This window comes from Cuculus canorus, chromosome 4 (genome assembly GCF_017976375.1).
Source record: "Cuculus canorus isolate bCucCan1 chromosome 4, bCucCan1.pri, whole genome shotgun sequence".
Lineage (NCBI taxonomy): Eukaryota > Metazoa > Chordata > Aves > Cuculiformes > Cuculidae > Cuculus > Cuculus canorus.
The window spans coordinates 78248450-78276212 of record NC_071404.1 but is presented as its reverse complement, the minus strand read 5'-3'; the positions used below and the strand labels follow the sequence as shown (position 1 = coordinate 78276212).

The window sequence follows — 27763 nt, the reverse complement described above, 5'->3', positions numbered from 1 at the left end:
CAAACAAACAAGGATGGTGGTGTCAGCTCGGACACACTTGGACAAGAAACTTACCCGCTTCACCAAGTTTCATCTCGGTTCTTTTTAAAAGAGATGTTCCTAGAGGTTAATGTCTCTGCTTCTCAGGGAGGAAGGGTGTTATTTCTTAGCACAGCAGTAGCACATTGTAACGTCTGGGCTACAACCATCCTTGCAGCCGAGAAGGCCAACACTATCCTGGTCTACATCAAAAGAAGCGTGACCAGCAGGTCAAGAGAGGTGATCCTCCTCCTCTGCTCCACTCTGCTGAGACACCACCTGGAATCCTGTGTCCAGTTCAGGAATCTCCAATATAAGAAGCGTATGGAACTGTCGGAATGGTTGTTCCACACAGTGGGGATAACGTTCACGGTTGTTTCTAGGCTGCCAAAAGGCCTGGGAGCGCAGGGGAGGGGAAAATGAACTCTTCCTACACAATTAAACACATTCCTGACAACAAATCAAGAATCCTAGCCCAACTTCTTGAAGAAAAAAAAGAAAACCAAACACACACGAACCTCCCAGATATTGGAATGATTCCCACTGCTGTGGGAAACAAAGCGGAAACCCACATTGCATCTTGTGAGCAAACACCGACAGCTCTGGGTAGAAAAAAATCGCCCCTACCGTGCTGGGCAGCTTCTGTAGTGAAAATGTGGTTTTTAGCAACCTTTACCATTTAGAGGAGGTCTTTAAGGGCAGAGCAATGTGTGAAGGCTGGAGCAGAAACACACCGATCACTTTGGCAAACACAGGGGAAAGCTGAGAGTCTCTAACGGCTCTGGTGGAATTCTCTCAGATCAACACGCTTGAGGGATTTGCCATCCATAAACAGGAACCCCAACTGTGCCGCTCACACTAGAAAATACGCAGCTTGGCTCAAAACAATGCTGTGACCTTGTCAAAGAGTAACAGGAGACAGGGGCTCAGCAATGCCTTTTGGGATGCTCTACAAACCTAGGGACAAAATCACAGAATCATGGAGTGGTGTGGGCTGGAGGGACCCCAAAGCCCACCCAGTCCCACCCCCTGCCACGGGCAGGGACACCTCCCACTGGACCAGGCGCTCCGAGCCCCATCCAACCTGGCCTTGGCCACCCCCAGAGCTGAAGCAGCCATCACCTAACTCAAACCTCAGCAGAATGCATCTCGTAGCCTCCAGCATCTTCCTTCTACCTTGCTTCACAACTATTTGAGCGCAATATATATTTCTGTCAATGGTTATCGGTCTCTTTGGAGAGAAATAAACCGTTGGCCTGGCAACCAGACATCTAAGCCTTTAATAATTAACCTCCACCCCCAAATAACTGCTTCTCGGCAGACAAACAAAAAAAGCAAAGAAATATTTTCATGCTCTTATTTAATAAATAAGAGCGCGTTCTGCCTGCCAAGGCACAGAGCAGACAATGGGCGATGTGATTGCACAAGCTTATCCTCAAGTTCTTTCGCACCGTGGTAAACTTTCGTTCCCTTTGTATTTTCACCCCCGAGGGTCTGCCTGCCCACACTACTTTGGGCATTTTTAGCTTAAGAACCGAGCACCAAAGCTTTTCTTGGTCCACCGGGCTGCTCCTGCCTCGCTGAGCTCCGGCCCTGCCAGCAGCACCGCTGCGCGTGGCCTCAGCTCCTGACCCCGCGGGCTGGCAGCCGCTGCCTTCACACAGAGCTGTTACAGAGGAGGAGGAAGCCGAGGAGAGGATTGTTTGTGGTTTATATAAGATTGTACAGTAATTGGGAAGGAATCGGTGCCTTCCCTCACCACTTGTGTAGTATTTTCCTGTTTGGAAGACACTAAGCAGCCGGAGAGCAAGAAATGCTGGATGGATGTCTGTACGAAAGGATAAGAGAGAATTGAAGAAGCGACGCTTAACTGAGGGAGAGGGTATGGGATCCTTACCCAGACTACTGAAACTGCAGCCAAGTTCACTGCTACAACACCTACTCCAAGTCCTAAAAGAAAGGTTCTACTAAGCCCTAAGTAATGTTTGCATATAACACCCTCAAATCTTAATTTAAGATCGAAGTTATCACTTCTAGAGAGAAACACCGTTTGAAAAACATGCAGTTAACTCTCAGGAAATAAAGTTACTTAGACGAGGCTCAGCTGAAAAGTAAGAAAACTGATTCTGCTTCAGCTCACAGCAGAACAAACCCTCATTAACATCCCAGAAAATAAAGGGAAAACACAGATTTGATCATCAGTTTACTTCCCAGGCTTAAGAAAAAACCCACACGCACCCCAAAAAAAACACCTTTCTGTGCTCCGCTCCCTTAATAAAGGTTTAATTCTTCTCCCCTTCCTAGGAAACAGAAGCCACCCCTTCCCGCACAGCGGTTACCTTGTCCTGGGCGCTCAACTGAGCTACTCTCAAGTTTTCAAACGCAAAATCACCTCAAACCCTGCCCGCTCTCAGTGATGTGTAAAAGCGCTCTTACTTGGGGCCCGCAGACATCACGGGGCAGCTCTCCTCCGTGCAGAAGTCCGTGATGGTTCCGTACAGCATATTGATCTGGTTGAAGAAGTCGACGGCTGTAAAGCATCGAAACCGTCAATTAACACTCCGCAGTGCAACGGCAACGCGAGCATCCTCCGGCCTGAGCTGCAAAGCGCACGCTGCTCGCGAGGGCCCTGCAACGCCTTTTTGTGAAACAACTGCATTGGTACTGCTTTTTAGGACTTATTATGAAGGAGATGCAGAACGCAACCACCAACTTCCAGAACCGCCTCTGGCAATAACTATATAATCGTTCACTACACCAAAATCTTCACTTGAAGGAAGAAAAGGGAAAGGGAAAGCCAAGTCATTTCCTTTTCCCAGTTTGGTGCATTTTCTTCGAATCCCAAATTTTACTGGCCAGTCTGCAATAAACCAAATATTTTCAGGGCAAACTTTCCAACTGGAGAGTGCTGTGACTCATGAGATGATGGTGACTCCTCCAGGCTTTGTGTTCCAAAAGCCGACCTCTTCAAAGAACATTTAATTGAACCACAGAACGGTTTGGGTTGGAAGGGACCTCAAAGCCCACCCAGTTCCACCCCCTGCTATGGGCAGGGACACCTCCCACCGGAGCAGGCAGCTCAAAGCCCCATCCAACCTGGTCCTTCCAACACCTGTAAAGCAGTACAGGGTCTCTGCATGTTTTCATTTCCTCTTGTTACTCATTATTCTTAAGCTTTGAGGGCAAAGTTCATTTGTTTCCAAGTGCTATTCTACTCAAAGTGCACGCTGGCTGGTGTTCTCTTCTAAAGACAGAGGCAAGACGCACTTCTGTAATTGCTTTTAGTCGTTTCAAATCAAGGAGATCTCAAACCAAACTGACTGCACACACCTCACCTCTTTTTATTTCGAAAATGCATTTGAAAAACCTCCATGCAAGCCAGCTGGGCTGCATCCAAAGCAGCGCGGCCAGCAGGTTGAGGGAGGAGATTATCCCCCTCTGCTCCGCTCTTCTGAGACCCCACCTGGAGCACTGTGTGCAGTTCTGGAGTCCTCAATATAAGAAGGATATGGAGCTGTTGGAATGGGTCCAGAGGAGGCCACGGAGATGATCTGAGGGCTGGAGCACCTCTGCTAGGAGGACAGGCTGAGACAGCTGGGGCTCCTCAGTCTGGAGAAGAGAAGGCTCCATGGAGACCTTAGAGCAGCTTCCAGTGCTGAAAGGGGCTCCAGGAAAGCTGGGGAGGGACATTTCACAAGGGCCTGGAGTGACAGGACGAGGGGGAATGGCTTTAGATTGGAAGGAGGAAGATTTAGAGTGGACATCAGGAAGAAATGTTTTGCTGTGAGGGTGGGGAGGCCCTGGCCCAGGTTGTCCAGAGCAGCCGTGGCTGCCCCATCCCTGGAGGGGTTCCAGGCCAGGTTGGATGGGGCTTGGAGCCCCTGAGCCAGCGGGAGGTGTCCCTGCCCATGGCATGGAGTAGAAATGGATGGACTTTGAGGTCCCTTCCGACCCAAACCACTCCATGATTCCATGGACCCATTACCACGTGTCCTCATGAGGGCTGAGAACTGAGCAAAGGGGAGAAGAGCAAAGCAATTTGTTCCTGTGCTCTCGCTAAGGCCAAGGGCAAAACTAATGACATGAAGTCATAGATTTATTTCCTTATTGGATACCTCAATCAATCACGGGGGCTATCGTAACCGGTGCAAGGTGTGGCAGAGAGATGCTGCAGATGAAAGGAGCACCGAAGCAGTTAAGTGCTTCTAGGCTAAAATCAAAGTCAAATATTAAAGCCCCACGTTGCTGCAGGAGGCATGGGAGAGGACCACGTCATCACAGAGTGCTGCTGCACACAAAAGAGTGCTTCGCTGCCTTTTGCCACCCGGCTAATTTAGCAGCTCAGTCATTTGGGAGTGGAAAAACACCGCCGCCACACAGGAGAGATGTGGAGTGGAGGAACCACCAAAAGGGAAGGATGCCAGCAGCAGATGAAGCCTCTTTAGTAATGCTTACTCATAAAAACGGGCTGGCTCTTTCTCTAGACGGTTTTGCAACACAGCATGAATGAACTTCTATAAAGAATGGTGTCAGCGCTTTCGACATTCCCTGGATGTGGTGGGAAGTCAAACACCAGACTGCTGCGTGGCCCAGGAAGAACTGGAAGGCTGAAGTCAGTAGGACAGTTTCGCTTCCCAAAAGCAAACCTGTGGTTCTCGCAGGGAGAACCACATACACAATCAGAAGATATTTATCTGGAGTGTAATTTATACTGCGCTGAAGTACACAATATTAGCCCTGTTCAATCACACCAAGGATGAGGAAATACCCAGAAAGGACACAGAGCCTGTGGCAGCTGAAACTCTGCACGGGCTACGGAGCGTGACAGCACTTGGGTCAATCCATTTTTTAGGAGCAGAAGGCAGGCAGCAAGTTCAAGCAGCAAGGAGAGGGAGGAGGAGGAAACGTGGTGAAGCAATCAGAAAACACTAATTTGGGCATCATTGTTTGGCCTGACCTAGCATGAAAGGACAAACAGCGTTAGAGGAAGCTAAAATAATGACATCAGTCTTTGCAGAGCAAGGCTCACAACTCAGGAGGAACAAAAGGAAAGAATTAACTATAGGAGAATCGCACAGATCGATCTCTGGCTTTCTCACAGGCAGAAGGAAGGCCGGGCCATATGTGTGACTGTAGTCTTTATCATCCTCTTTTAGACCTGGCCCTCACACTTAACTAAACTGAGGTTTTATGCTTAGCACGTAGAGTCGATACTGCCGGGTAACAACCCCGGCTGAAAAAGAGCTCGATGAAACATATTAAGATGGCACCGACAGGCTCCTTTCTAAAAACAGCAGCGACATTTCCCCTTCAGCGCTTGTTTGTGATGAGGGCTCCGACTTCAACCACTCTGAATAAGAATTATTTTGTTAACAGGAACAAGGAGACCAAAGTGGTTTTGTCTCAGCGCGATGCTCTGCATCCATCAGCTCTGACTGACAGGACATTCCCCTCTCCCACCCACACAGAGTGGTGCAGAGGAGCCCGCTGCATGCAAAAAGGGGGCGCAGACAGCCCCCAACAAGTATCTGCCCGCATTCAGCACCCCCTGATGAACAAAAACAAGGTTAGTTTTACTTACTGTTAACTGCAACCCATTCATTTAAGTCTTCACCCTCTGGAAGCATAACGGCCATCCGGAGATTACCGCTTCCGAGCGTGGCTTCGGCATGTTTTAGCAGCTGGTACTGGTGAGACCCCTCTGGAATATTCTTCTTTGGTTTGAAGGTTTTGGAAGAGCGACTGCCACTGCAAAAGGAAAAGGGAATTAATTATTTCCTTGAGAACTTGTGGAAAGAGAAGGAAAAAAGAAAGGAGCGGGCATAGTCATATATCAGCACAGGATTAACAGTAAACGCTCTCCCTGCTCCCATATTTTCACATTTTAAAAGGGTATTTATAGACTCATGAATGGTGTGGGTGGGAAGGGATCTCAAAGATCATCCATTTCCACCTCCTGCCATGGGTATGGACCCCTCCCATTGGATCAGGGGCTCCAAGCCCCATCCAACCTGGCCTGGAACCCCTCCAGGGATGGGGCAGCCACGGCTGCTCTGGGCACCCTGGGCCAGGGCCTCCCTCACAGGAAAACGCTTCTTCCTGATGTCCACTCTAAATCTTCCTCCTTCCAGTCTAAAGCCGTTCCCCCTCGTCCTATCACTCCATGTCCTTGTAGAAAGTCCCTCCCCAGCTTTCCTGGAGCCCCTTTCAGTAGGGGAAGCTGCTTTAAAGGTCTCCCCAGAGCCTTCTCTTCTCCAGGCAGAGAAAAAACTGGGATGCAAAAGCAACAGCTTCTTTGACTACTTGTTCTATACAGCTAAATGATTCTCCGCTCTCCTGCCTTCCCACCTTTCTGTTAAGCCAGTCAGACAACCAGGAATGCTCCGAATCCCTTCCCTATCATATTTTCTTCCCCAGAATCCGGACAGTCACGTATCAAGGAGAGCAGCCCAGCCAAACAGAAACCTCCTTTATTCTGACCAGCCATGAAGCTGTCACAGGAATTACAGATACCCTTTATTTACCAGGAAAACCCATGTTCTTTCTCTAACACCCACTTCCATGAGACACAAAATGTCACACCACCCACAGGAAGGCAGGAAGGAGGTGGGGACAGACCCCTGTCTTCTCCAAGCCAGTACAGCGTGTTGAGGAGTTACCGTGGATTCCTCAAACCGAGCTGCTGGTGTTTAGGAAAGTGTACTTCCTGCAGGCCTGGCTGGTTCTACGTTGTCTTAGCTACCATTTTCCAGTACCTGGGTTTGTTTAGGAATTCAGTTTTTAAAATACACAAACACTTCAGCTGGAGACTGATACGATTCCTCAGTTTCCACAAACTCCCTACATTGTTTTCTCCCGGTTTCACAGCACAAAGACCTTTGCGTTCACTCATTAGACAAGAAATAAGGATAATAACTTTTACTCCTTCCATATAAACCACTTTCTGACCCATTATTTTGTTTGGAAAACATGGACTGACCTAGGAAGAAGTTCAGACATCTGAATTTTCAAGGATGGCAGGGAGCCCGGGTGGCACATGAACCCCTGACATGTCAGAAACCTGACATGGAAAAGCACATATTTGCAAAAAAAGTGTCGAATCAGCCAGTATTTGTGCATGTCTGAGTGTGGGAGCTGAGAAAAGGTTTCTGTCAGAATGGGAAAACTTAGCCTTGAATTCCAATGAAAAGAAGCAGAAAGATGTGAAACCCAGACAGCAGAATTTTCACTACAAATATTAACCGATTCTCATTTCATCAGATAAACAACTTGGCTTATTTTTCACCGCTTCTCTACAGGGCCACACTTTTTGTTAGTGAAGAGTAAGGGCTCTGCCGGCTCATTAAATATTTAATCTGCATGTTTGAACACATAAGGGTGGTGGCTCATCCTCGGGACGATGCCGGCATAGGTACGCTGTCACAGAAGCACTCTAAGAACCTGGATTCCACATCCCATTTCCCCACCACACCACACTGCAGCCGTCAACAGAAAGTTAACTGACACCATCACTCGTTTCTACACCCCTGAATGCCAACAGCTCTGCAGAAACGCAGCGTACTCTGAAGAACACAACAAAGAGTGGTGGTCAATGGAGTTACCTCCAGCTGGAGCCCAGTCACAAGTGGGGTTCCCCAGGGCTCAGTACTGGGTCCAACCCTGTTCAATGTCTCTATCAATGACCTGGATGAAGGCATTGAGTGCACCCTCAGCAAGTTTGCAGATGACACTAAGCTGGCTGGAAGTCTGGATCTGCTGGAGGGTAGGGAGGCTCCAAAGGGATCTGAACAGGATGGACCGCTGGGCCGAGACCAATGGCATGAGGTTGAACAAGGCCAAATGCCGGGTCCTGCACTTGGGGCACAACAACCCTGTGCAGTGCTACAGACTGGGAGAAGTCTGGCTGGAAAGCTGCACGGAGGAGAAGGACCTGGGGGTGTTGGTTGGCAGCGACTGAACATGAGCCAGCAGTGTGCCCAGGGGGCCAAGAAGGCCAATGGCATCTTGGCTTGGATCAGAAACGGTGTGACCAGCAGGTCCAGGGAGGGGATTCTCCCTCTGGACTCGGCACTGGTGAGACCTCACCTCAAGTACTGTGTTCAGTTCTGGGCCCCTCACCACAAGAAGGATGTTGAGGCTCTGGAGTGTGTCCAGAGAAGAGCAACGAAGCTGGTGAGGGGCTGGAGAAGGTCTGACAAGGAGTGGCTGAGAGAGCTGGGGTTGTTTATCCTGGAGAAGAGGAGGCTGAGGGGAGACCTTATTACTCTCTACAACTGCCTGAAAGGAGGTTGTGGAGAGGAGGGAGCTGGGCTCTTCTCCCAAGTGACAGAGGACAGGACAAGGGGGAATGGCCTGAAGCTCCGTCAGGGGAGGGTCAGGCTGGACATCAGAAATAAATTTTTCACAGAAAGGGTCATCGGGCACTGGCAGAGGCTGCCCAGGGAGGGGGGCAGTCACCTTCCCTGGAGGTATTTAAAAGATGGATAGACAAGGTGCTCTGGGACATGGTTTGGTTTAGTGGTTGATAGGAATGGTTGGATTTGATGATCCAAGAGGTCTTTTCCAACCTGGTGATTCTATGATTCTAATTGTTGTTTCCTTCAGGAAGAACCACGTTCTTTGCCAAGCTTGTGACCAAACTGCCAAACCGCTCCATAAGTCTCAGCTTGGACCTGAACAGGAGTTCTGTGAATTCTTTTGGGCGGGTAACATCATCTTTGCAGGTGCATCCATGGGTATGGAGCAGATTCCACAAGCCTGGCTGGTTAGTGGTTTATACGGTCCCGATCCAACTTTAAGCCTCCCAAGCTACGAAGGAGCAGCATCCTCAGGAATCCCGTGTTCTAATCCACAGAAAAGAGCACCTGCCTGGACTAACAGGGATCATGGGAAGACACAGCTGACCAGGCCACATCCATCCACGCAGACAGCAGCACAACGTTCCTGCAGTCAGGTACTAAACGCGACTGAGAGCCAGACACAGGAAACGTCTGGCTCACGCATTTTCTGTTACGGAACTTCCACGCACCCAGCCCTTTGCATTTCCCCCTAAGCAAGGATACCAGATTCAAATCGTCAATAAAATAATTGCCTGCCAGTGGGAGCAAGATGCTTGTGCGGCTCAGGGAGTTCCCTTCACCACCCACCCCTCCAGCCACCTCCACTTGGTGCCCGGCCAAGGGCAAACCAGCGCGGAAGAAACAGCAGCCAAAAAACCGCCCATCCTCAAAACAACAAAAAAACCCCACGTGTTAAAAGTGACTACGCAAAGAGCTCAGTTTTTCTCTGCAGGAATATATCCTCTTTATAACCACCAGGGGAATGCAGCAGGGAAAAATACAGCTTAAGCCACCTGAGCATTGTGTTGGGGCACGGCCGCCGCCACCGTGCTGACACAGGGTAACACAACAGCAGAAGAGCAAGAGAGACCGGTATCGCTGTCTTCCCACGTGTGGAAGCCCAAGAGAAACAGCACACGCTAAACACAAGCGCACTGCTTCCTAATTTGCCCACGCGAGGTTTTGCTCTTGCTCCGTCACAACTAGACGACAGGGAAAACCAACTCCTAATACTTCCATGAAAAGCAAACCAGAGGTTTCCACAGACCCCAAAGCTCCGGCCATTCAGTTCACATAGAACGAGAATGGAAAAGGAGATTCCTTCCCACCCCGCTGACATAGAACCCTGAATTCCTAAAGCCTCCATCCTCGTGTCACCATGCACATCAGCCTCTCTGTTGCAATGCATCACGGCCAGACAAGACCCAAAGGCTCATTATGGAGAGCACTCCCGGGTGCCTGGAGATCCCGGAGCGTGCCAAGGAAAGCTCTATCCAGAGAGGGAGCATGTACCAGGAGGATCCCCATCACCAAGGGCAGCACTTCACTTGCAGCTTCTGCAGCAACTCTTTGTTTGGGAGGAGACAGCAGTATAGAAACATGGGAATCGGTAACTGGAAAAGGGTATGGAATAAATAAACCAAGAAATCGTTTGCGTTTTAGCACAAAGGGTAAAGCAGCAGAGGGGATGAGGGTTTGACAACAAGGGACGGGGAAGCAGGATGAAGCAGCTCTCTAAATAAAACATCCTAGGCTGACAGAACTCCAAGCAGGAATTCACAACACCCCGTCTGCCCCAGACACTGAGCTTGGTGGATAACAAAGCGAGTCACAGCAGAACTGCTGAGCGCCCAGCCGAGATCTTCCAGGGCCAGGGAAGCAGAGAATGAGTTTCAAATGTATTGTGCTTTGGTATTACTTAATCCGTGCCGTCCCCTCCCCAGACACGGGGGGTCTCTTCTCAGAAGCAGGCAAAAGCTGTAACAACAGACACACAACAATTTGCTCTCATCAACCACTCTAAATGAGCCGCTCCACATTTGCCCCTGCTACCTTTCCGATCACTACTGCCCACATCCAGCCCAGCCACCCTAAGACAGCAGGAAATGGTCTCACACGAAAGGCAGGCAGGCATCCAGAAGGAAAAGCAATCAGGATAAATGCAGGCTGCTGGTTGTCTCATGCTATGGAAATACCGGCACATTTTGTCAGAATTCCATGCGCTGAGGCAGCTCAGCCTATGGGAAGGCAGTTAACCGCAGGCTCGGTCACACAATCCCTAGGACAGGCACAAGCTCCGGGACTGAACAACACTAAGCAGCCTTCCTAAGCCCAAACCCATACAGAATCCTACAATCACAGAGGTTGGAAAAGCCCTCTCAGCTCACCCGGTGCAACCGTCAGCCCAGCGCCGCCGTGCCTGCTAAACCATGTCCCCAGTGCCACAGACACAAGTGTTTTGAACCCCTCCAGGGACCGAGGCTCCTTCACTGTCCTGGGTGGCCTTTGCCAGGGTCTCACCACTCTGTCAGTAAAGAAATTTTCACTAATATGAATCTAAACCTCCTTGGCACAACCATTTCCTCTCATCCTGTTACTTGTTTCTGGGGAGAACAGACCAGCACCCACCTCCCCACAAACTCCTTTCTGGGAGCTGCAGAGACCCATGAGGTCTCCCCTCGGCCTCCTCTCCTCCAGACTAAACAGCCCTGTGTTCCTCAGCTGCTCCCTGTAACCCGTTTTCCAGCCCCTTCCTCAGCTCCGTTCTCTTCTCCGGACACGCTCCAGCTTCTTTCTCAGTGTTTTTCCTGCAGTGAGGAGCCCAACACTGAGCCCAGGATTCGAGGTGCTGCCTCACCAGCGCTGATTCCAGAGGGACTATCCCTTCCCCGCTCCTGCTGGCCACACCATGGCTGATCCAAGCTGCTCCTGGGAACTGCAGTTGGAAATGTCGCAGCAAACACTAGTGCAGAAGCTCTCCTGCTATTTAATCAAAACCAGCCTCATTTATTTATGCCTCAGCTCCAACAGTTAAGTACCCCTTCAGACGGTCAGTGTACTCGGCAGTCCTGCTTGCCCCCCTGAACCCCGACCGCAGCAGTTCATTCCTGCTGCCCCACATTACGGCTCCCAACACTGAGCCGAAGGCATCTTAAAAAAATCCAAAACAAATCCAAAACATTTTTGTTCCTGATATGTCAATCTGTTCTGTGCTATATGGGTTCAGAAAGCCTCAATTACAGAAAACACAGTAACAGTTGTCTTGACCAAGGATGACATTTCATTTTCACCTACATCCCACAGCCGAATTAGCCGTATTGCTGAGCCATTTATCCCGGGATTTTAGGACGCTTGAGGTAGCAGCAGCGCCTGCCTTTTCCTGTAAAGTGTCCCTGACCTCTCCTTCAGCCTCAAAACGCCACATGAATGCAGAAGCGAAAGGAGACAGAGAAACCCTCAGAAAGCCACACTGAAGATCCCATTTTCCTTGGACATAAAACAGGGAGCACGCGGCATCATCCCCACTATCGTTGACAACCCATTTCTCCTCTTCCAAAAGGAACTGACTTGTCCAAAAATTCTTGCAATGCCAAGGACGTTTTGCTCCCTGCACTCCCACATCCAATCTTTTTAGCAAATTATGCCCTTCTATTTTCCTTTAGCAGTGCCAGATGCAGTCCGGCCTCGCGCTAAATCGGGCAGCGCGTCCAGAGCAGTTGCCTCCGGAGCTGGGATGCGGACGGAAGCCTGGCGAGGCAGCCACACCGCTGAGCCACCAGAACCGCTTCCCCCCTGCCAGGAGCCCACGCGCCGCTGAGCCTCACACACGTCACTACTTGCTGGTAAGCAAGAACACAAAATTTCCTCCCGAGCTATAATTTTATCTGACAGGGAGGGGGTTTAGTGATGCGGATTCTGCCGCAAGTTGGAGAGATGATGCTTCCAGAAGAAAGGAAACTTTTCAGGCATGCTGCTTACACCCAAGCTGCCTCAGCAGCCCACCTCCGCTTCAGAGGCAGCAGCGGCAGCTTATACCCAGCCTCAACTCCTGATGTACTTCTTAACTGGGGAAAGGAGATGCTTAGAACTTTGCACTCCCAAGGGAAGCACTTTGGCTGGCCGGGCTTAGCCCTCCTCACATCCAGCTCTTGCACGCTGGAATCTTTCAGCGGAGGTTTTTATCGATTTCTATGAAGTCGGCTGCACATCCACGGAAACTTGGATGAAAACAGAAAAGTTTAGGCTCCTTATGCCTAAACGCATAAGACTTCACAGCTCGATCTGACCACAGAACCAGCCTCGAGCTCCTCCTTAACGTTGTGTCTAACACGGCTCAAACTGACAAGCTAAAACTCTGCCTGAATCATAGAATCATTGGGTTGGAAGGGACCTCAAAGCCCACCCACCCAGTCCCACCCCTGCCATGGGCAGGGACCCCTCTCACTGGATCAGGGGCTCCAAGCCCCATCCAACCTGGCCTGGAACACCTTCAGGGATGGGGCAGCCACGGCTGCTCTGGGCAACCTGGGCCAGGGCCTCCCCACCCTCACTGGGAGACATTTCTCCCCTCTTTCAGCCTAGAACTGTCCCCCCTCGTTCTATTGCTATGCTCCCAGGAATCTAGCGTGCTTCACAACCAAACTTAGGCACGTGGGTCAAAGCCTAGCTCCTGCCTCTACCCAGGGTGCCAAGCCATCAGTTTTGCAGCAACATCACAGCCTAAACCACTGAAATATTGACGGCACTCCAAAGTCTTCCTCAGACTCCTCCTGACCGAACAAAACCAGACCAAGTTATCCCATAATTCACTAACAGTTCCTTACAGTGTTTTAAACCAACGCAGCACTTACAAAGCATGCAATTACTTTGCCATTGGTGAAATGGAAGATGAATAAACACCACCCCGGAGAAGACCTGAGAATCTGAAAACCATTTTTTTCCTGCACACTTATTGCACATCGCACACCAAACTGACACGTTTCACAAGAAATTAAGATTTGCGTTTAAAATATCACAAGCATCCGACTTCCATGGAGAGGACAGAGAGCACCACTGCTCCCATCGATCTCACGCTCCCTGTGGCTCAAGCACACAGTGCTGCAATTCCCTAAATCATTTTGCACAGGGCTTGCCCGACAGCTGTTTTATCCAACGCTGGGAAGGACAGAAACTTGCCCTGGGGAAAAATTAACAGAGAACGCAGCAGTGACACCGTTTTCTGGATGGAACTCCCATCCATGTTCTTCTTAATGCCGAGGCCGTGCGATATCATCTTTTTTTCCCCGTGGAATGTGAGTGCTACTTCCACAAGTACAGCTGTATCGCTCCGTCCCTCCTGAAAGCGTTCACTGCCGTGGTCCCACTGAACGAAGCCCTTCGAAACATCTGGAAGCGCTCAAGAGGTTCTGAAAAATGAACTCACGACAGCACACAGCAATTGACCTGGGCCGTGGAAACTTTCCATTTTTCACCTCTTGCTTTTTCATCTTCAAAGGCCTTCGCATGCATTCATTAATCCACACAACGCAGCTTTGAAGTCAGCACCGTTAGCATTATGTTGGACACAGGGAAACTGAGGCAGTGACTCACTGCTGAAGGCCAATGAGTAAATCTATGAGAGAAGCCCCCAAGTTCTAGGTCCGTGTCTCCTCGTCCCCTTTCTCCCGCTGCGCCACTTTGAAACCCCAACACACACGGACAGCACAAAGCGAGAACTGAATTCCAGAAAAGCAAACATTTCCAGCCTTCCAACAATAACGTGGGGCTTCAGATGACAACATCCTGCTACGAATGAGCATCTTCATTTCTAACAGCCACCACCTCAACATAGACATTAAAACGAAAGCCCAAGTTGCTTTTTGGAAATCATATCAACAGTTGCACCATTTAAATGCTTTTCCCCCGTGACAGCCGCAGCGTCAGAAGGACAGAAGGTAAAATGAAGTGCCACACATTCAAAATCTGCACTGGAAAGATTTAACTCGAGCATTTCTATTTATAAAACTGAGCAGTCACAACACCTCTGTTCTGAAGAGAAGGTGTGTGAGCCAAGCACTGCTTTCTTCAGCTCCTACAATATCAAGAAGTCAATTATTCTCCAGTCAAATTCCTACCTATTAAAATAAGCCTGTCCCAGTCAGTTCACTTGAATTTGGAGGCTCTTGATCCGGGAGGGCAGGCAGGGGACGAGGGGGAATGGTTTGAATCTGAAAAAGGGGAGATTGAGATGAGATCTTAGGGATGAGATCTTAGTTTTCCTGCGAGGGCGGGGAGGCCCTGGCCCAGGGTGCCCAGAGCAGCCGTGGCTGTCCCATCCCTGGAGGGGTTCCAGGCCAGGTTGGATGGGGCTTGGAGCCCCTGATCCGGTGGGAGGGGTCCCTGCCCATGGCAGGGGTGGGACTGGATGGGCTTTGGGTTCCTTTCCAATCCAAACCATTCCATGATTCCATGAACTTCCCATGAAGATGACAGCGAGAAGCCTTGAACAGAGTGGGCCAACAACGTGCAAAGAGACGTGGCGCTCGTGGTCCAGCCACCTCGGATTCAGCAGACTGAGGCTCTCCAGGCCCGTGCAATCCTGGGGCACAACTCAATAGTTCGAGGTATTGGAAAGCTGCTCAGCTTTTAACAGCTGGAGAGCTAAAAGCCAGCAGGCACACGGGTAAAGCAGAGACTGAGCGCACAAGGCGACAGCTCTCACCCTGAAAAGCGCCCCTCTGGGTGAATTCCTCAGATGCAGTCGCAGAGTCACTCTGAACAACAGTAAAAGCAACACATTTCTGAAGAGCACTCCCATCGGACAAAAATAACTTCCACAAACACTACGCTGCAAGAAGTATAACTCTCTTCACTCGAAGGGAAACGCACACTCTGCCAAGATCACTAAGCAAATGCAAGCAGCCCGTCTGGGAAAGAGTTAGGAGCTGCCAGCTCCTTACACAACACCGCTGCTGGCCCAAAAGTTGAGGCAGGGGTTAGAAAGCTATTCTGGGCTCAGGGGGAGTGGTTTGCTTGCTTGTTTCATTTGGGTTTTTTAAGGAACAATCAGCTGCACTGACTTGGAAAATTTTCACAGTCACTCCTATAGGAAGGGAATCCGTGTTGTTTGTTGCTTAAATTCCGTCTTGCAGGAAAGAGCAACTGGAAATACTCAGCTTGCTGGCACACCGCTGAAGCGGTCCAGCACAGCTGGTACGAGGCACCAGGAGAACCTGGATTGTCGGCAGTAACTCACTGAAATTAGAAACGCCAAAGTTAAACACGACGAAACATCTCCTCACACAGCCAACGCAGCGCGGTGTGAGAGAGGGGCCCCCGCTATCCGAGGCTCAGCTTTGTGTGATCGGCTCCCCTACAGCCTGCCCAGGGCAGCCCCTTGACAACCCTGCGGAGCAACAGTGCCACGCTCCATCAGCCCAGGAGCCAAAGCCATGGCACCTCTTCCCAGACCTGCTGCAGCACTGTCACCGGGAAAGCCGCGCGGAGCACCCCCAGGCATGAGCACCCCATCCTGCTGCAGGAACTACGAGGCCTCCAGACAATTCTGTGCGGCCCCAGCACTGTCACGGTCCCGCAGCGGCGCGGCAAAGCTCCAGAACAGGATCGCTTCATCCGCCGAGCCGTCCTTCCCTGTTGCGAGGCAGGGAGTTTGCATCCCGCTCCTGTTCAGACCCGAAGCCTCGCTGGGTGGCAACTGGCACTGCTCCCCTCAGCTCCGCTTCTGCCCAGCACAACGGAGATGCCCACGGCAGCTGCTCCTCCGCAGATCCCTGCAGCCCTTTCTTCCCAAAAGCCCCAGTCCTTGAGCTGAGCAGCTTGGTAAGAAATCCAGATTTAAAAACGAATACATCAGTCCTGAGGGAGCAGATACAAAACACAGCTTTCCACAAAAGGCAGGGGGTCCTTTCAGAAGAGGAAGGAAAGGAAAAGCTTCGTTTCAAACACCATTTTTTTAAGTGTTGAAGGGCACGCTTCAAACAAAAAACCACCAGCAAACATAAATCCAAATTTCCTCATCTAAATTAAGTGTCACGGATTGGGGAAATTTAAAACAACCTTCTTATCCTTCAGCACACGGCATCGGTAACAATGGCAATATAACACAGGGTATTCCTCAAAGCAGAGGTTCTTCCCATGTCCAGAAATGGAGCCAGGACAAATCCAGACCAAACCCCAAATCCTCTTTTTTTCTTTTCAGTGAAACACGCTTCTCCATCTTCCCTCATCCCACCCTTCTCCTCTGCGACACCAGGGGGTAAATTCGTTTTTCTGTAGGCTCATCAACCTGACCGTGCTTCTCGAGGGGCACCAGGACCGTCAGAACCGGTGTGAAATAGCACTGACAGCAAAATAGGTATTTTTATGAGCTTTTTAATCCTCTGCCCATCAAGATGGGGACTAATATCTGGCCTCCCCTTCTTGGAAAAACAGCTGTCTTCGTCAAAGGAAGCTCCACACTTGGATGGTATGAGAGGAGGCAGATGAAGAAGTCATCGATAGCTCTCAAAAAAGACAGGTACCATCACACACAAGCCTCTGCGTGCTACAAGAGCAGAAGTTTATCAGATGACTCACATCCAGGAAGGAGAAAATTATTTAAAGCAGCCTCAAGGAAGGGTTTACTTTTGCTTGTCCCAACCACCACCACTCGCTGTCAGAAGCTATCACAACACGTACGCATCCACATTCTTAAAATACATGGGTTTGCTTCCATCCACACACATTTGAGAGCCAGCGAAACCAAGGACACGTGGGATTTGCCCAGATGCTCTCATGTCACCAGAACCAGCTGAAGACCAAGTTTTGCCGGCCGCGCCATGACAAGGGACAGGGGACTGGGAGTTTCCCTCTGACACACACCCATGCCTGCCTGGCAGCGACACGCGTGCTGCCAAATCCACAGCGATGTTAGGTGGCCACAGACCGTTTTTTAGCCAAGCCAGGCACCCACGCTTTTCCGCCTCCATTTTTCCGCTCAGAATGTGCCGGTAAACAAGGGGGAGGTGTTACCCTGCAGCGCTCATGTCTACTACAACCCCCGCGTCTAGGACAACCCCAGCCGGGTAGGTGGCAATGGTGTTCCTGCTGTTTACCCAGTTGGATGCAATCGCAATTCCTAATGCAAGGAACAAGCAACCGTCCAGAACACCATGCCGTAACCAGGAAATCATCATCACTTAGCTATGCTCGGACACAAAATCAATCCCCTTGTTCCATTTACAACATGTCCATTCAAAACACTTTCATCTCCTGGAAAACTCTCAAAACAAACAAATCCTCACTGGATTCTACCAGAGCTCTGCCCGTGCTCTCCAAAACACCATTGAACTAACTCCCAGAGCAGCCGGTCGCGGAAGTGACTCAACTCCTCAAGTGTTGTCCTCCGTAGGACAACCAGCAGTGCCGGGTGATGCAAGGAGAGGAATGGGCCAGGCACACACAAAGGAGTACACGAGAGAATCCTTCGGAGCAACACACAGATGAGAAGAGGAGGCACGCACGCAGCCAAGCGTGCCCCGTTGACTCACAGAGACAAGCTGGGAGCCACACAGGTAGCAGAGGAACTGGAACACACCCGTGGTATGAAATCCACAGCCTCCCAACAGGCTCACCCTGCGTGTTTGGTCATTGTCCCTGTGCTGCTGCTTCCAGGTTTCTCCACTGGCTTTCTCAAGGGCTTGAAGACCACCAAACCACTTCAAACAAGTTTTCGCTCCAATGTGCAAGAAAGAGGCTTTTAGCAGGGACCTGAGTATCTCTGCGTGTCCCCCTCTGAAATCCTGTTCCAGGAGAGGAACTGGAATTATCCAGGAGGCTTTGCTACATGCTCGCAGGTATCCATGGACGTCCTCCAGGCAAACGCAATGCTGTCTGCACTTATAAAACTTCCATCTTCTTACAAACAGAGGTTAGATTTGTAAGAACATTGAGGACTGGTCTTGGCTGCTTGGTTGGGCTCTTTCAATCGGATCCAGGTTCCTCGACTCTGTTGGTGCCAACAATTCCTGTGTACATGTACACACACCACAGAACTGCAGGGCATAATCTGAACCAGATCCGTTTCTGCAGATTCCAGTATCCCAATATTCATGTACCACTTCATTAAACGAGAGGCTCTGAAGAAGGGAAACACAACATATTCCTTCCTCTCCAACTGCTTCATTTATTACTACGGACCACGGAGCTGGAGCTCAGCATCTTTACCGTTTCAGTCCCTAATTAAGCTCCCTGCAAACTAAATAGTGCTATTTTCTCACTAATGCTCCCCTCTTTTCTCAGGAAACCCTTATTCCTGTCTATTAGCATTAGCTCGCTTAAAAGGGAGGGCACAGCCTGAATTCAAACAGAAGTTACAACTTCACCCAGCTACGCTTCAATGTTCCGTTTCCACCAGGGTTCAAACCTCCGTTTACGGCATGAATGTACCTAATAAATCATTCAGGGGACACGACTACGCTTCTTTTGTGAAACCTACCCTTTCCCGTACATAAAACTTGGCACTAGAAAGCAACTGGAACAACTATTTCTGCTTTACATGAGCGTGTAGCGCATGTTCCTTGGACGAAAGGGGACTCAATCATGCTCTAAGTAGGAGACTACTGAAACGAGATGATGGGTTGCCCGAAAGGACGCCCTACATGCCCTACAGCAAGGATGCTGCAGAACTCGCACCACAGAGGACGCGGCGCTGCCCCGTGGCAGGCAAATTCAGAAACAACAAAGCCAAATACCTGTGAGAGAAGATGATGAAACATTTGTTAACAAAAGAAGACCTACCCACTCCATGCCCTTCAAAACCTGCGGAAAGACTAAACTCTGTGAAGTCTGCAGCCCAAACCATCTCGGGCAGTCTTCCTCTAACTCGTTAATTATGGAATCAAGGAATTGTTTAGGTTGGAAAAGACCCTTAAGATCATAAAGTCCAACCAGACATGGACCCAACAGCAAATGCAGGGAGAAGAACATTTGCGTATTCTGGAACCTTCGAGGTAAGAAGGATATGGAACTGCTGGAACGGCTCCAGACGAGGCCACGGAGATGATGCAAGGGCTGGAGCACCTCTACTATGAGGCCAGGCTGAGAGAGTTGGGATTGTTCAGTCTGGAGAAGAGAAGGCTCCAAGGAGACCTTAGAGCAGCTTCCTGTATGGGAAGGGGCACCAGGAAAGCTGGGGAGGGACTTCTTACAAGGTCCTGGAGTGATAAAATGAAGGGGAAATGGCTCTAAGTTGGAAGGGGGAAGATTTAGATTGGACATTAGGAAGAAATTATTCACTATGAGGGTGGGGAGGCCCTGGCCCAGGGAGGGGTTCCAGGCCGGGTTGGATGGGGCTTGGAGCCCCTGATCCAGTGGGAGGGGTCCCTGCCCATGGCAGGGGGTGGGACTGGGTGGGCTTTGAGGTCTCTTTCAACTCAAACTACTACTCCATGATTCTTGATTTTACCGTCTTTGAGAAATCCTTAAAGGCTGTCACTTGGGCAGTTTCAAGAAAATGCTGTGTTCTGAAGGAAAACACTCACCGAGGGAAAACGCTCGGTAACACACGTGGGAGGGAGGATGACACAGCACATGTTACGCAGATGCACGGCAACATGAAAAGCAGCATTAGACAACTCAAACATCACACAAAACATCAGGGAACGAGCAATAAGGTTCAAGTCCTGGCCTGGCAGGCAAAGTGAATACCAACAAGAGCGGGAAACAAATCAGCCACGGAGTGGGAGCACCCACAGAAGATCCAGACATGAAAACCAGAAAGTACCGTTATGGATGCAACTAAGCAAAAGCAACATAAGGAAATGTACACGGCTACAAGCCCGGATTATTTCATTCAGTAATACATCTGATGGCATTTAAAGAAAAGATACTGGAGAGGCTAATGAAGAAAGAAGGATTACTGAACCGTTTAAGCAGGCACAAAGGAGTTCAAGGTCTTTCAAGGAGTGCATGAGAACACCCTGAAGCGGCCCTGGGGAGCTCTTGCTCACCTCGGGCAGGCTCACACACCACCAGCGGCAGAAAGCATCGCCTGGCTCGTGGGGCAGGAGGGTAGCAGGGTATCAAACAAACACAGCAGGCAATGAACAGCGTCGGCCTACCTACGATTTCTTTACTTTTTCAGTCTGACAAAACAAATGTCCCACACAAAAGGTACGTGCTCCTTTCCATAGCAACCTGTTCCTCCTGCTGCAGCGATTTCCTCACATTCAGCTAAATTCCCTTTACATTTTCACCTCACCAACACCCTCTGCATCCCAAGCCGTGTCAGCTGGTAACAGTCACGCCCTCTAAATGCATGTAGGAGGGGAGGAAGCAGAGGTTTTTAGAAAGCCATCTACAAGCTGCTGAGGATGATAAATTGCAGCAATAAAAGCTTGGCTCTGGCACCAAATTAGATCCTTACTTATACGCCAAATATAGTGCTGGGAGAACATGCCTCAGAACATGGATGGCTTCCCAAAATGCTGATGAGCGCTTTTGAAAACCAGTGCTCTAGGAATGACTAAAGCAAATCCAGTCACACCGACCAAGGAATCGCAGCAGGGCAGTTCAACAAACAAAACAACCCAACAGTTGAAGACGCTCTTCAGTCCTTTTAAAACACAATAAAAAGAACAATCTGTTATGTGTTTAGGAGGAAAAAACAAAGTCTAAAAAGGAGGAACTGAACTCGTTTTTAATGGGGGGAGTCCCCTTGGCCTGTCTCTTGCGGCAACCCCCACGCAGAGCAGGCTGGTGGTACGAACATGGCAAATACTCAGCAGCCTTCCAACGGAAAACCTCAATACATCCATGTAAAAACGACACTCGCACTTCGATTTCATGGGCAGAGCGGACCCTCCTTTCAGGAAGGAACAGAACAATCATTAGAGGCAAGAAATAACGCGGAGAATAACAGGAAGGAACGGACAGGAGGCAGTAATGAATAATCTAGTGGCTTTCCAGAAATACACGGCATTATCTCATCAGCGAGTGTTTCTTACGCATCCCCCATAGTTAATCCAATCTTTACGTGCCGGGGGTAGCGATCATCAGTAGAACTTGCTCGTGTCTGGCGAAGCATCCCACCAGGAAAATCCACCCGCCCAAAGCACCTGAGGGGGAAGCACCGCTCCTGCACACACAGGAGAATACTACTTTTGGAATTATTGTCCGGTTGAGTCCACAGACAGTTTAACTGCTCAACGGCGAATTTAAATACACATTTTTCCTCTTTTCCACTCATACTGCAGCAAGAAATTTTATGAAGAGCTGTCAGCCACAGAAGTTAATAATAGGGCATTACAGACATCTGATTTTTTGTTCAAAGTCACATTTCAGCATTAGAAAAAACAGTATTTTATTGCCCAAAGTATGACAATTAAAGACAGAGTAATTCTATTTTGATTCCTGGACCTAGAACACTTAGCAAGTCCCTAAAACAATTGCTCTATTCAAGGAAAACCAGGACTCTGCTACTCAAGTTGTTAAAAACACAATTAAAATACCAGCTACCAAAACAAAATCTGGGTTATTTTAGTAAAGTCAACACACCAAACCCACACAATCATTATCTGGGCCGAAATTACTTCTATATCAAAAAAAAATCAGATGTCTCAATTTTTAGCAAAAAAAAACGAATTTACCAAAGCTTACTTAAGCTCGTTCGTTCTCCTTCTCATAAAGAAAGGAATTAGACTTGTGATAAAGATGACAAATCCGGGCATTACAAGTCCTTATCCACAGGACGTTCTCCTTGACCGAGGAAGGGATTTAAGATTTTATATGTCAGGAGTGCTCCTGTCTCCGGGACACAAGCAATGAACGCTGGAGGTGAGGCTACCAAATTTAAAGGTGAAGTCCAACAATAGACAAAGAAAAAAAACCCTAAGGATGTGGAAAAGAAGCATACTTCAACTAAACCCCAGCTGAAACATGGGTAGGATCACGGGAGGTATGGAAGAATAACAAAAGGAGTGGATTCCTGCCAAGGAACAGCTGTGAGCTGGAGGAGGAGAGGGTGAACAAGACAGAAGTGTCTTTGCGAAAAAACAGAAGGAAGGCTGAGACGAGGAGCTGTCTCAATTGGGTTTCAAGATGAATGGGCAAAGACAGAACAAAGGAAGAGGGACCATTTGTATCTGCAAGATCAGAGTGACCAAAGCCAACGTTTGGAAGGGCAAGGCCTGAACAGACCAAAAAGCTGCACCTTATCCTTTGCTTTCTCCTGGAGAAAACCACAAAAAAACATAAGAGTGAATGAATTTGCTTCCAAGTGCTGCTTGCAGAAGTCCCAAAACATATTTGCAAGGAAAAAAACTCCTGTTACCTTCCTGAATTCACAGCGGGAGGGACTGTCTTTATTAACACAAAATTCCCATTTCATACGTGTGTATTTTCTATCTGCTGACTCAGGCTCCGTATTCGAGACGGGAAGCCGAGACTGAAACGAAACAGAGCACATTGGAGATGCACAGCACGCTCACTACACCGCACAAACCCAGCTCCCGGAGGGCAAACGCCTACCAAGCTAAACGAGGAATGAGAAGTCATTTCAAACTTAGTTGTCACACAGAGACTCCAAAAAGGACTCTTCCAGCTTTTCCCCTCTGTTGACCTCCCCACAGCCCAGCATGGTCCCTCACACCAGTACCAACATGTCCATCCCAGCCTCTCCTCAGTGACATCCACGCAGCAGGCGAGGGGACAGTACTGACAGCCAACATTGCCCAGCAAGGGGAAGAGGAAGGAAATGCCATGGTTAAAAAGCGACACACGCAAAGGTGACAAAGCAAAGCGCTGGATCCTGGTCAGCCCACCTCATGAAATCTATGGGCTAGAAATCATTTCATGCCTGTGAAAAGCAACGGAGCTGCATTCAGTTACAGCTGAAAATGGAATTGTTGAATATATAACTCACAATGTTCCCCTCTGTGCAGTTAAAAAAAAAAAAGACAAAGACCAAAGAGCAAGTGCATTGTAACTCCGTTCCAAAGAGAAGCGGCTGAGTTTACAAATGCTAAAAGCATCGCGAAGCATCCCCTGCGGTTTCGGTTGATTTGTGGGTCAAAAGCTTATTGATAGCTCTGGCAGCAGCATCTTCCTTATTGCTTGCCATGGAAGACTTTAAGGGGCGTAATGAAATGCAGCTATTAATGTCTGTAAGCAAACCAAGCAGTTTCATCCTGCCAGCGCCAGGCATGAGGATGTGTTACCACTCTCCATCTCTTCAGCCGCCCCTCAAGGGAGAAATGCTTCCAATATTTTATCCTCTTTCAAACAAGACAAAAAAGGCTATGTACCTTGGAGGATACGTACAGCGCCGGGCAGCACTGTGGTCCCCAGGCTGTCCCTACCGGGGCTGTCACCACGAGAGGTCCTAACCCCAAGGACACAACAGAAAATTATTATATGCTTTTGACACCTTTCCAAGGTTATAAACGAAGCTGCTTTACAGGCATACAAGTCCGTCCGTGAACACAATCTCTGTCCCACCAACTCTCGCCCTGGACGCGATCTCTGTCCCCCAAAGTCCTCCCCAGACACAATCTCTGTCCCACCAACTCTCGCCCTGGACGCGATCTCTGCCCCCCAAAGTCCTCCCCAGACACAATCTCTGTCCCATACGACCCCTGTCCCGTGGCTGCTCTCTGACAAATGTAAACAGTTCACTGCATAGGATCCCTTCCACTGCAAACACAGAGAGAAGGACAAACAAAGGAAAACAACTGTGGCATAAAAGCCGACAATTAGGAAGCTATTAAGACTGGACATCGCTGAGATGTAGTAAACACAACCTTCACACTGAACAATGCCTTTCTTCTGTGTTTTTTTTACCCCAAACTAATGCTTCTCTACTGAGAAGGACACAGCTAAGAACATTTGAAAGTGCCCATTGCTCATTTCATCAATTCCACGTTCCCCAAAACAGAATATTAGCGCCAAACGATTTTTCTCAAGCACAATTCAAAGCTCAGACATCATACAGCCCAAACTGGTTGGAACAGCACTGCTCTTCCACGGCAGACACTTTCTTTCTGAAACACAAGGCAGGCAGCAGCGTGAACTCCGCTTCACAGCCTCCACCTCCCACCCCACTGACGGGGCAGCAGCACCCGTGCATTGCCCCTGAGAACACACCTCCATTTCACCGTACCCAATTCTCATCAGCTACTTTTTGAAAGCGTACGCCCCTTTACCACGACAAGCAGAGACTTCATCAACTCGTCCAGAAGGAACAAAGTCACCAGCATGGGAATGGCAGGAACTCAGTCCAACGGGCAGTAACGCAGCCACAAGGCCAAACGCAATTGGAAGGACTTGGCTGCCTACACAGCTGAGCTTGCTCCATTGCCAGCTCGCACAGAAAAGAAGCCTCCTCCTTGTCTTCTGCCATGTCCAGACACTCCTGCTGCTTCCATTATTCCACCACCATCCCTCACATCACTACGCAAGGACACCAAGTACGTAAATGAGCGAAACCTAATCCCACGAAAAAGGAATTGATACGTTTTCCGCTGGTTTAGTTTCTCGTTAGAAGGATGAGAAGTGCCTCGGTGAGTTTGATCCTACAGCAAACTGCACTCCACCAAACTGCCTGGGGTCTTCGGGGGTGATAAACGAGGGTAGCAGCAGCACGGCAAGGACTTGAAAAGGCTTTTTTCCAAGAGAGCTTCAGAATTGTGCTATGAATTGTATGACAGGGAGCATAAGGGGCACCACGGATGCCTCTGTGCGAGTCTCCCATTGCTGTGGTTTCTGGAAGCTTTCCATACCTGCATGCTCCATTCCTTGAAAGCGAGACCAGCTGCCGGCTGAGGGGCAAATCTTTGGACAGCAGGCATTTCAAAATGGGAATTAAACGCAGAGTGAACACTGCAAGTGAAGTGAAGCGCTTCAACAACGTTAAGCACAAAATTCAGGTAATGCATATGTTTCTGCAGCCAATAATTTGATGAATCACTTAGGTTGGAAAAGACCCTACAGATCACCAAGGCTAACAAGTAACCCAACACTACCAGTGAAGGCTACAGGCAGCTAGAAACAAACAAAAAAAGAGATAAAACCCCTCAGTTTTACTTCCTGCTAAGTTCTTTGTCAAAGCTGATTCCATACAAATGCTCCCTCTAAGGAACACCAGGGTGCCTCCACCCTGGTCTCTGCTCTAGGAACACAGCCCCTACAGCAGCGTTAAAGTCATCAGGCTGAAACTGGAAAAGAACGGTACACTAAAATAGAGGGAGAAACACACCTGAATGTTCAAGAATCATCTACTTCCCTTTTCTAGCAGTTCGTAAATGCCTCCACGTTGATTCTCAGTGGTGAAAACTACAGTTTCAACTACAGCCTTCTGTGGGAGTCCAGGTATCGGGGAGATAAATACCATACCTCCAACCTTCAACTATGGAAGGAGCATTCGGCAGTGCTGGAGTGAGCTGGAAAACGCACCCCACTTAAGAAAGGCCTTCCATTTTGTACAGGGCAGCAGCTCAGCATCTAGGAGAGCTGAGGGAAGGGAAACAAACAGCCGTGACGTTCTCCAAGAGCAGGAGTGGACTGGTGCGTCAGGAAGGCCACAACGCTTGTCAGTCTGGGAACAAACACACCAGCTCTGATTTTATATTACTCTACAAGAGATGTAAGAGGAGAGAGTAACGTCCCACTGCACCTTCTGCACAGATACACGCAAATGATAATTGTAATTAAATTAATAGAAATAAATTAACCCAGGTGCACCATCAGCAGAAGCTGCCGCGCTCCCGAGAAGGACAGAAAGGGAAGGAGAGAGGCAGAGAAGGGAGAGCACATCTTTCCCCCTGTCTGGCTTACAAGTTAACTTTGCTGCGACTGAGAAACACGTGCGCCCCAAACAACAGCACCTTGATGTGCTGTCTCCACCAGCTCCTGGTCTTCAAAGCCCTATCACCTGTGACTGTTAACATGGATCTCATTTTAAAAGAAACGCACTGGGAATTCTGCGAAGGATTCACTAATTCATAGATGGCTTCTTTTTTTTAAAAAAAAAAAGAAAGGACAATTTCACAACTTAAACAATAAAACTGAGTCTTTTCCTTTTAAACATAAATGGTTTTCATCCAGCTTCTCTTTTATGTAAGTTTTAGCAGCGTAGGATAACACAGGGACCTTACCATATGGCACGCCTACCAGAACTATCTTTAATTTTTTTCCCTTGGAGATGTAAGCTCAAGTACCTGCAACCAGGCTGTAATTTCCTGTGAGAAAGAACTTACCAGGCTGGGGTTTTTTTGTGGAACCGAAGATATTTTCTAGCCCAATCCCCATTTTTTTACTTTTTAAGATTCAGGAAAAAGTATTCAACAGCAGAGAGGTTTAGAAAGTATTTTCAGAAAGGAAGAAACAGATCGGAAAGAGAAAACAGCAGCACTGAAAACAACTGCTGTCAAAACCACGTTGTATTAATTCAGTGCTCGCCTCACAAGACAGTCTTTTTATAAAGTTAGCCATAACGCGAGAAGACAATGCTTTCCCTTGATTCCCCCACGTAGCTTTCCACGGCCCCGGCCCTGGCAACGGCAAAGAATGGCGACAGATTTGTCAGCGGACACGGGTCCGCGAGGGGGGCCCCAAGCACCCTGTGTTACCCACGCACAATCGCCCCGTTATCCGACAGCGAGCACGCCTGCGAGCAGAACGTGGCTCTGGGCACCGTACGTGTGCAGGACGCGGCTTTGGGCATCACACGCGAGCAGGACACGGCTTTGGGCACCGCACCAGCGTCCAACTGACACACTGCAGCCCAGTTACCAGTGATCAACCCAGAAAGCGTGGATGTCTAAGTGTACACGGAGAATTTTCACCTGCCACGAGTCCGAACCGGTGAGTCAGGTCACACAGACAACAGCATCGCTGACACACAGCAAACAGCACTCTCGGTGAAAAAGGGGGTGAAAAAGTACAAAACTATGTAAAACATCCTGTGAAAAGAGAGGGGATTCGCAGCTCAAAATATAAGTTTGTACTAGTAAAGCTGTACAAGCGCAAAGATATCCAACCCCAAACTGGATATAAATCTGTCGAGTCCACATGAAATTCAAGTCTGACGAAACATGATGATAACTTTCTGGATAGTTTTTCCCAAACCACAACCCCTTGCCAGTATCACAGAAAGTTTCCCTGCCCTCTCTGAGGCCTATCTGGCTTATTTCAAAATTATTTCCTTTCAATCACTTCTAGACTGCAGACGAGCCAGTTAGGTGTCATCTACAACACATCAAGACAGCCTGGCCAACATTCTGGCTTTGCCGTGCAAGAACTTCAGCTACCACGACCATATTTCATCCAGCAGGACCACTTCAAACAATAGGGAAAGGCTGGCTTTCCTAAGCTTCCGAAGGGTCTGGGAAAAGAAGCCAGCATCTCATTACTGTCCGTGACAGAAAGTGGAG

At 49.0% G+C, this 27763-nt stretch overlaps 1 protein-coding gene across 2 annotated transcripts in view; it reads right to left on the bottom strand.

Moving 5' to 3' along the window:
* The window catches only part of MOB1B (MOB kinase activator 1B), a 38693-nt gene that overhangs the window by 7598 nt on the left and 3332 nt on the right, over positions 1–27763 (bottom strand). For both annotated transcript variants that reach the window (XM_054065147.1, XM_054065148.1), the window contains exons 2-3: positions 5600–5766; positions 2455–2548 (exon numbers count right to left, since the gene is read on the bottom strand). In XM_054065147.1, coding sequence (XP_053921122.1) covers positions 2455–2548; positions 5600–5766 — 261 coding nt within the window. The remainder of the gene's footprint in view (positions 1–2454; positions 2549–5599; positions 5767–27763) is intronic.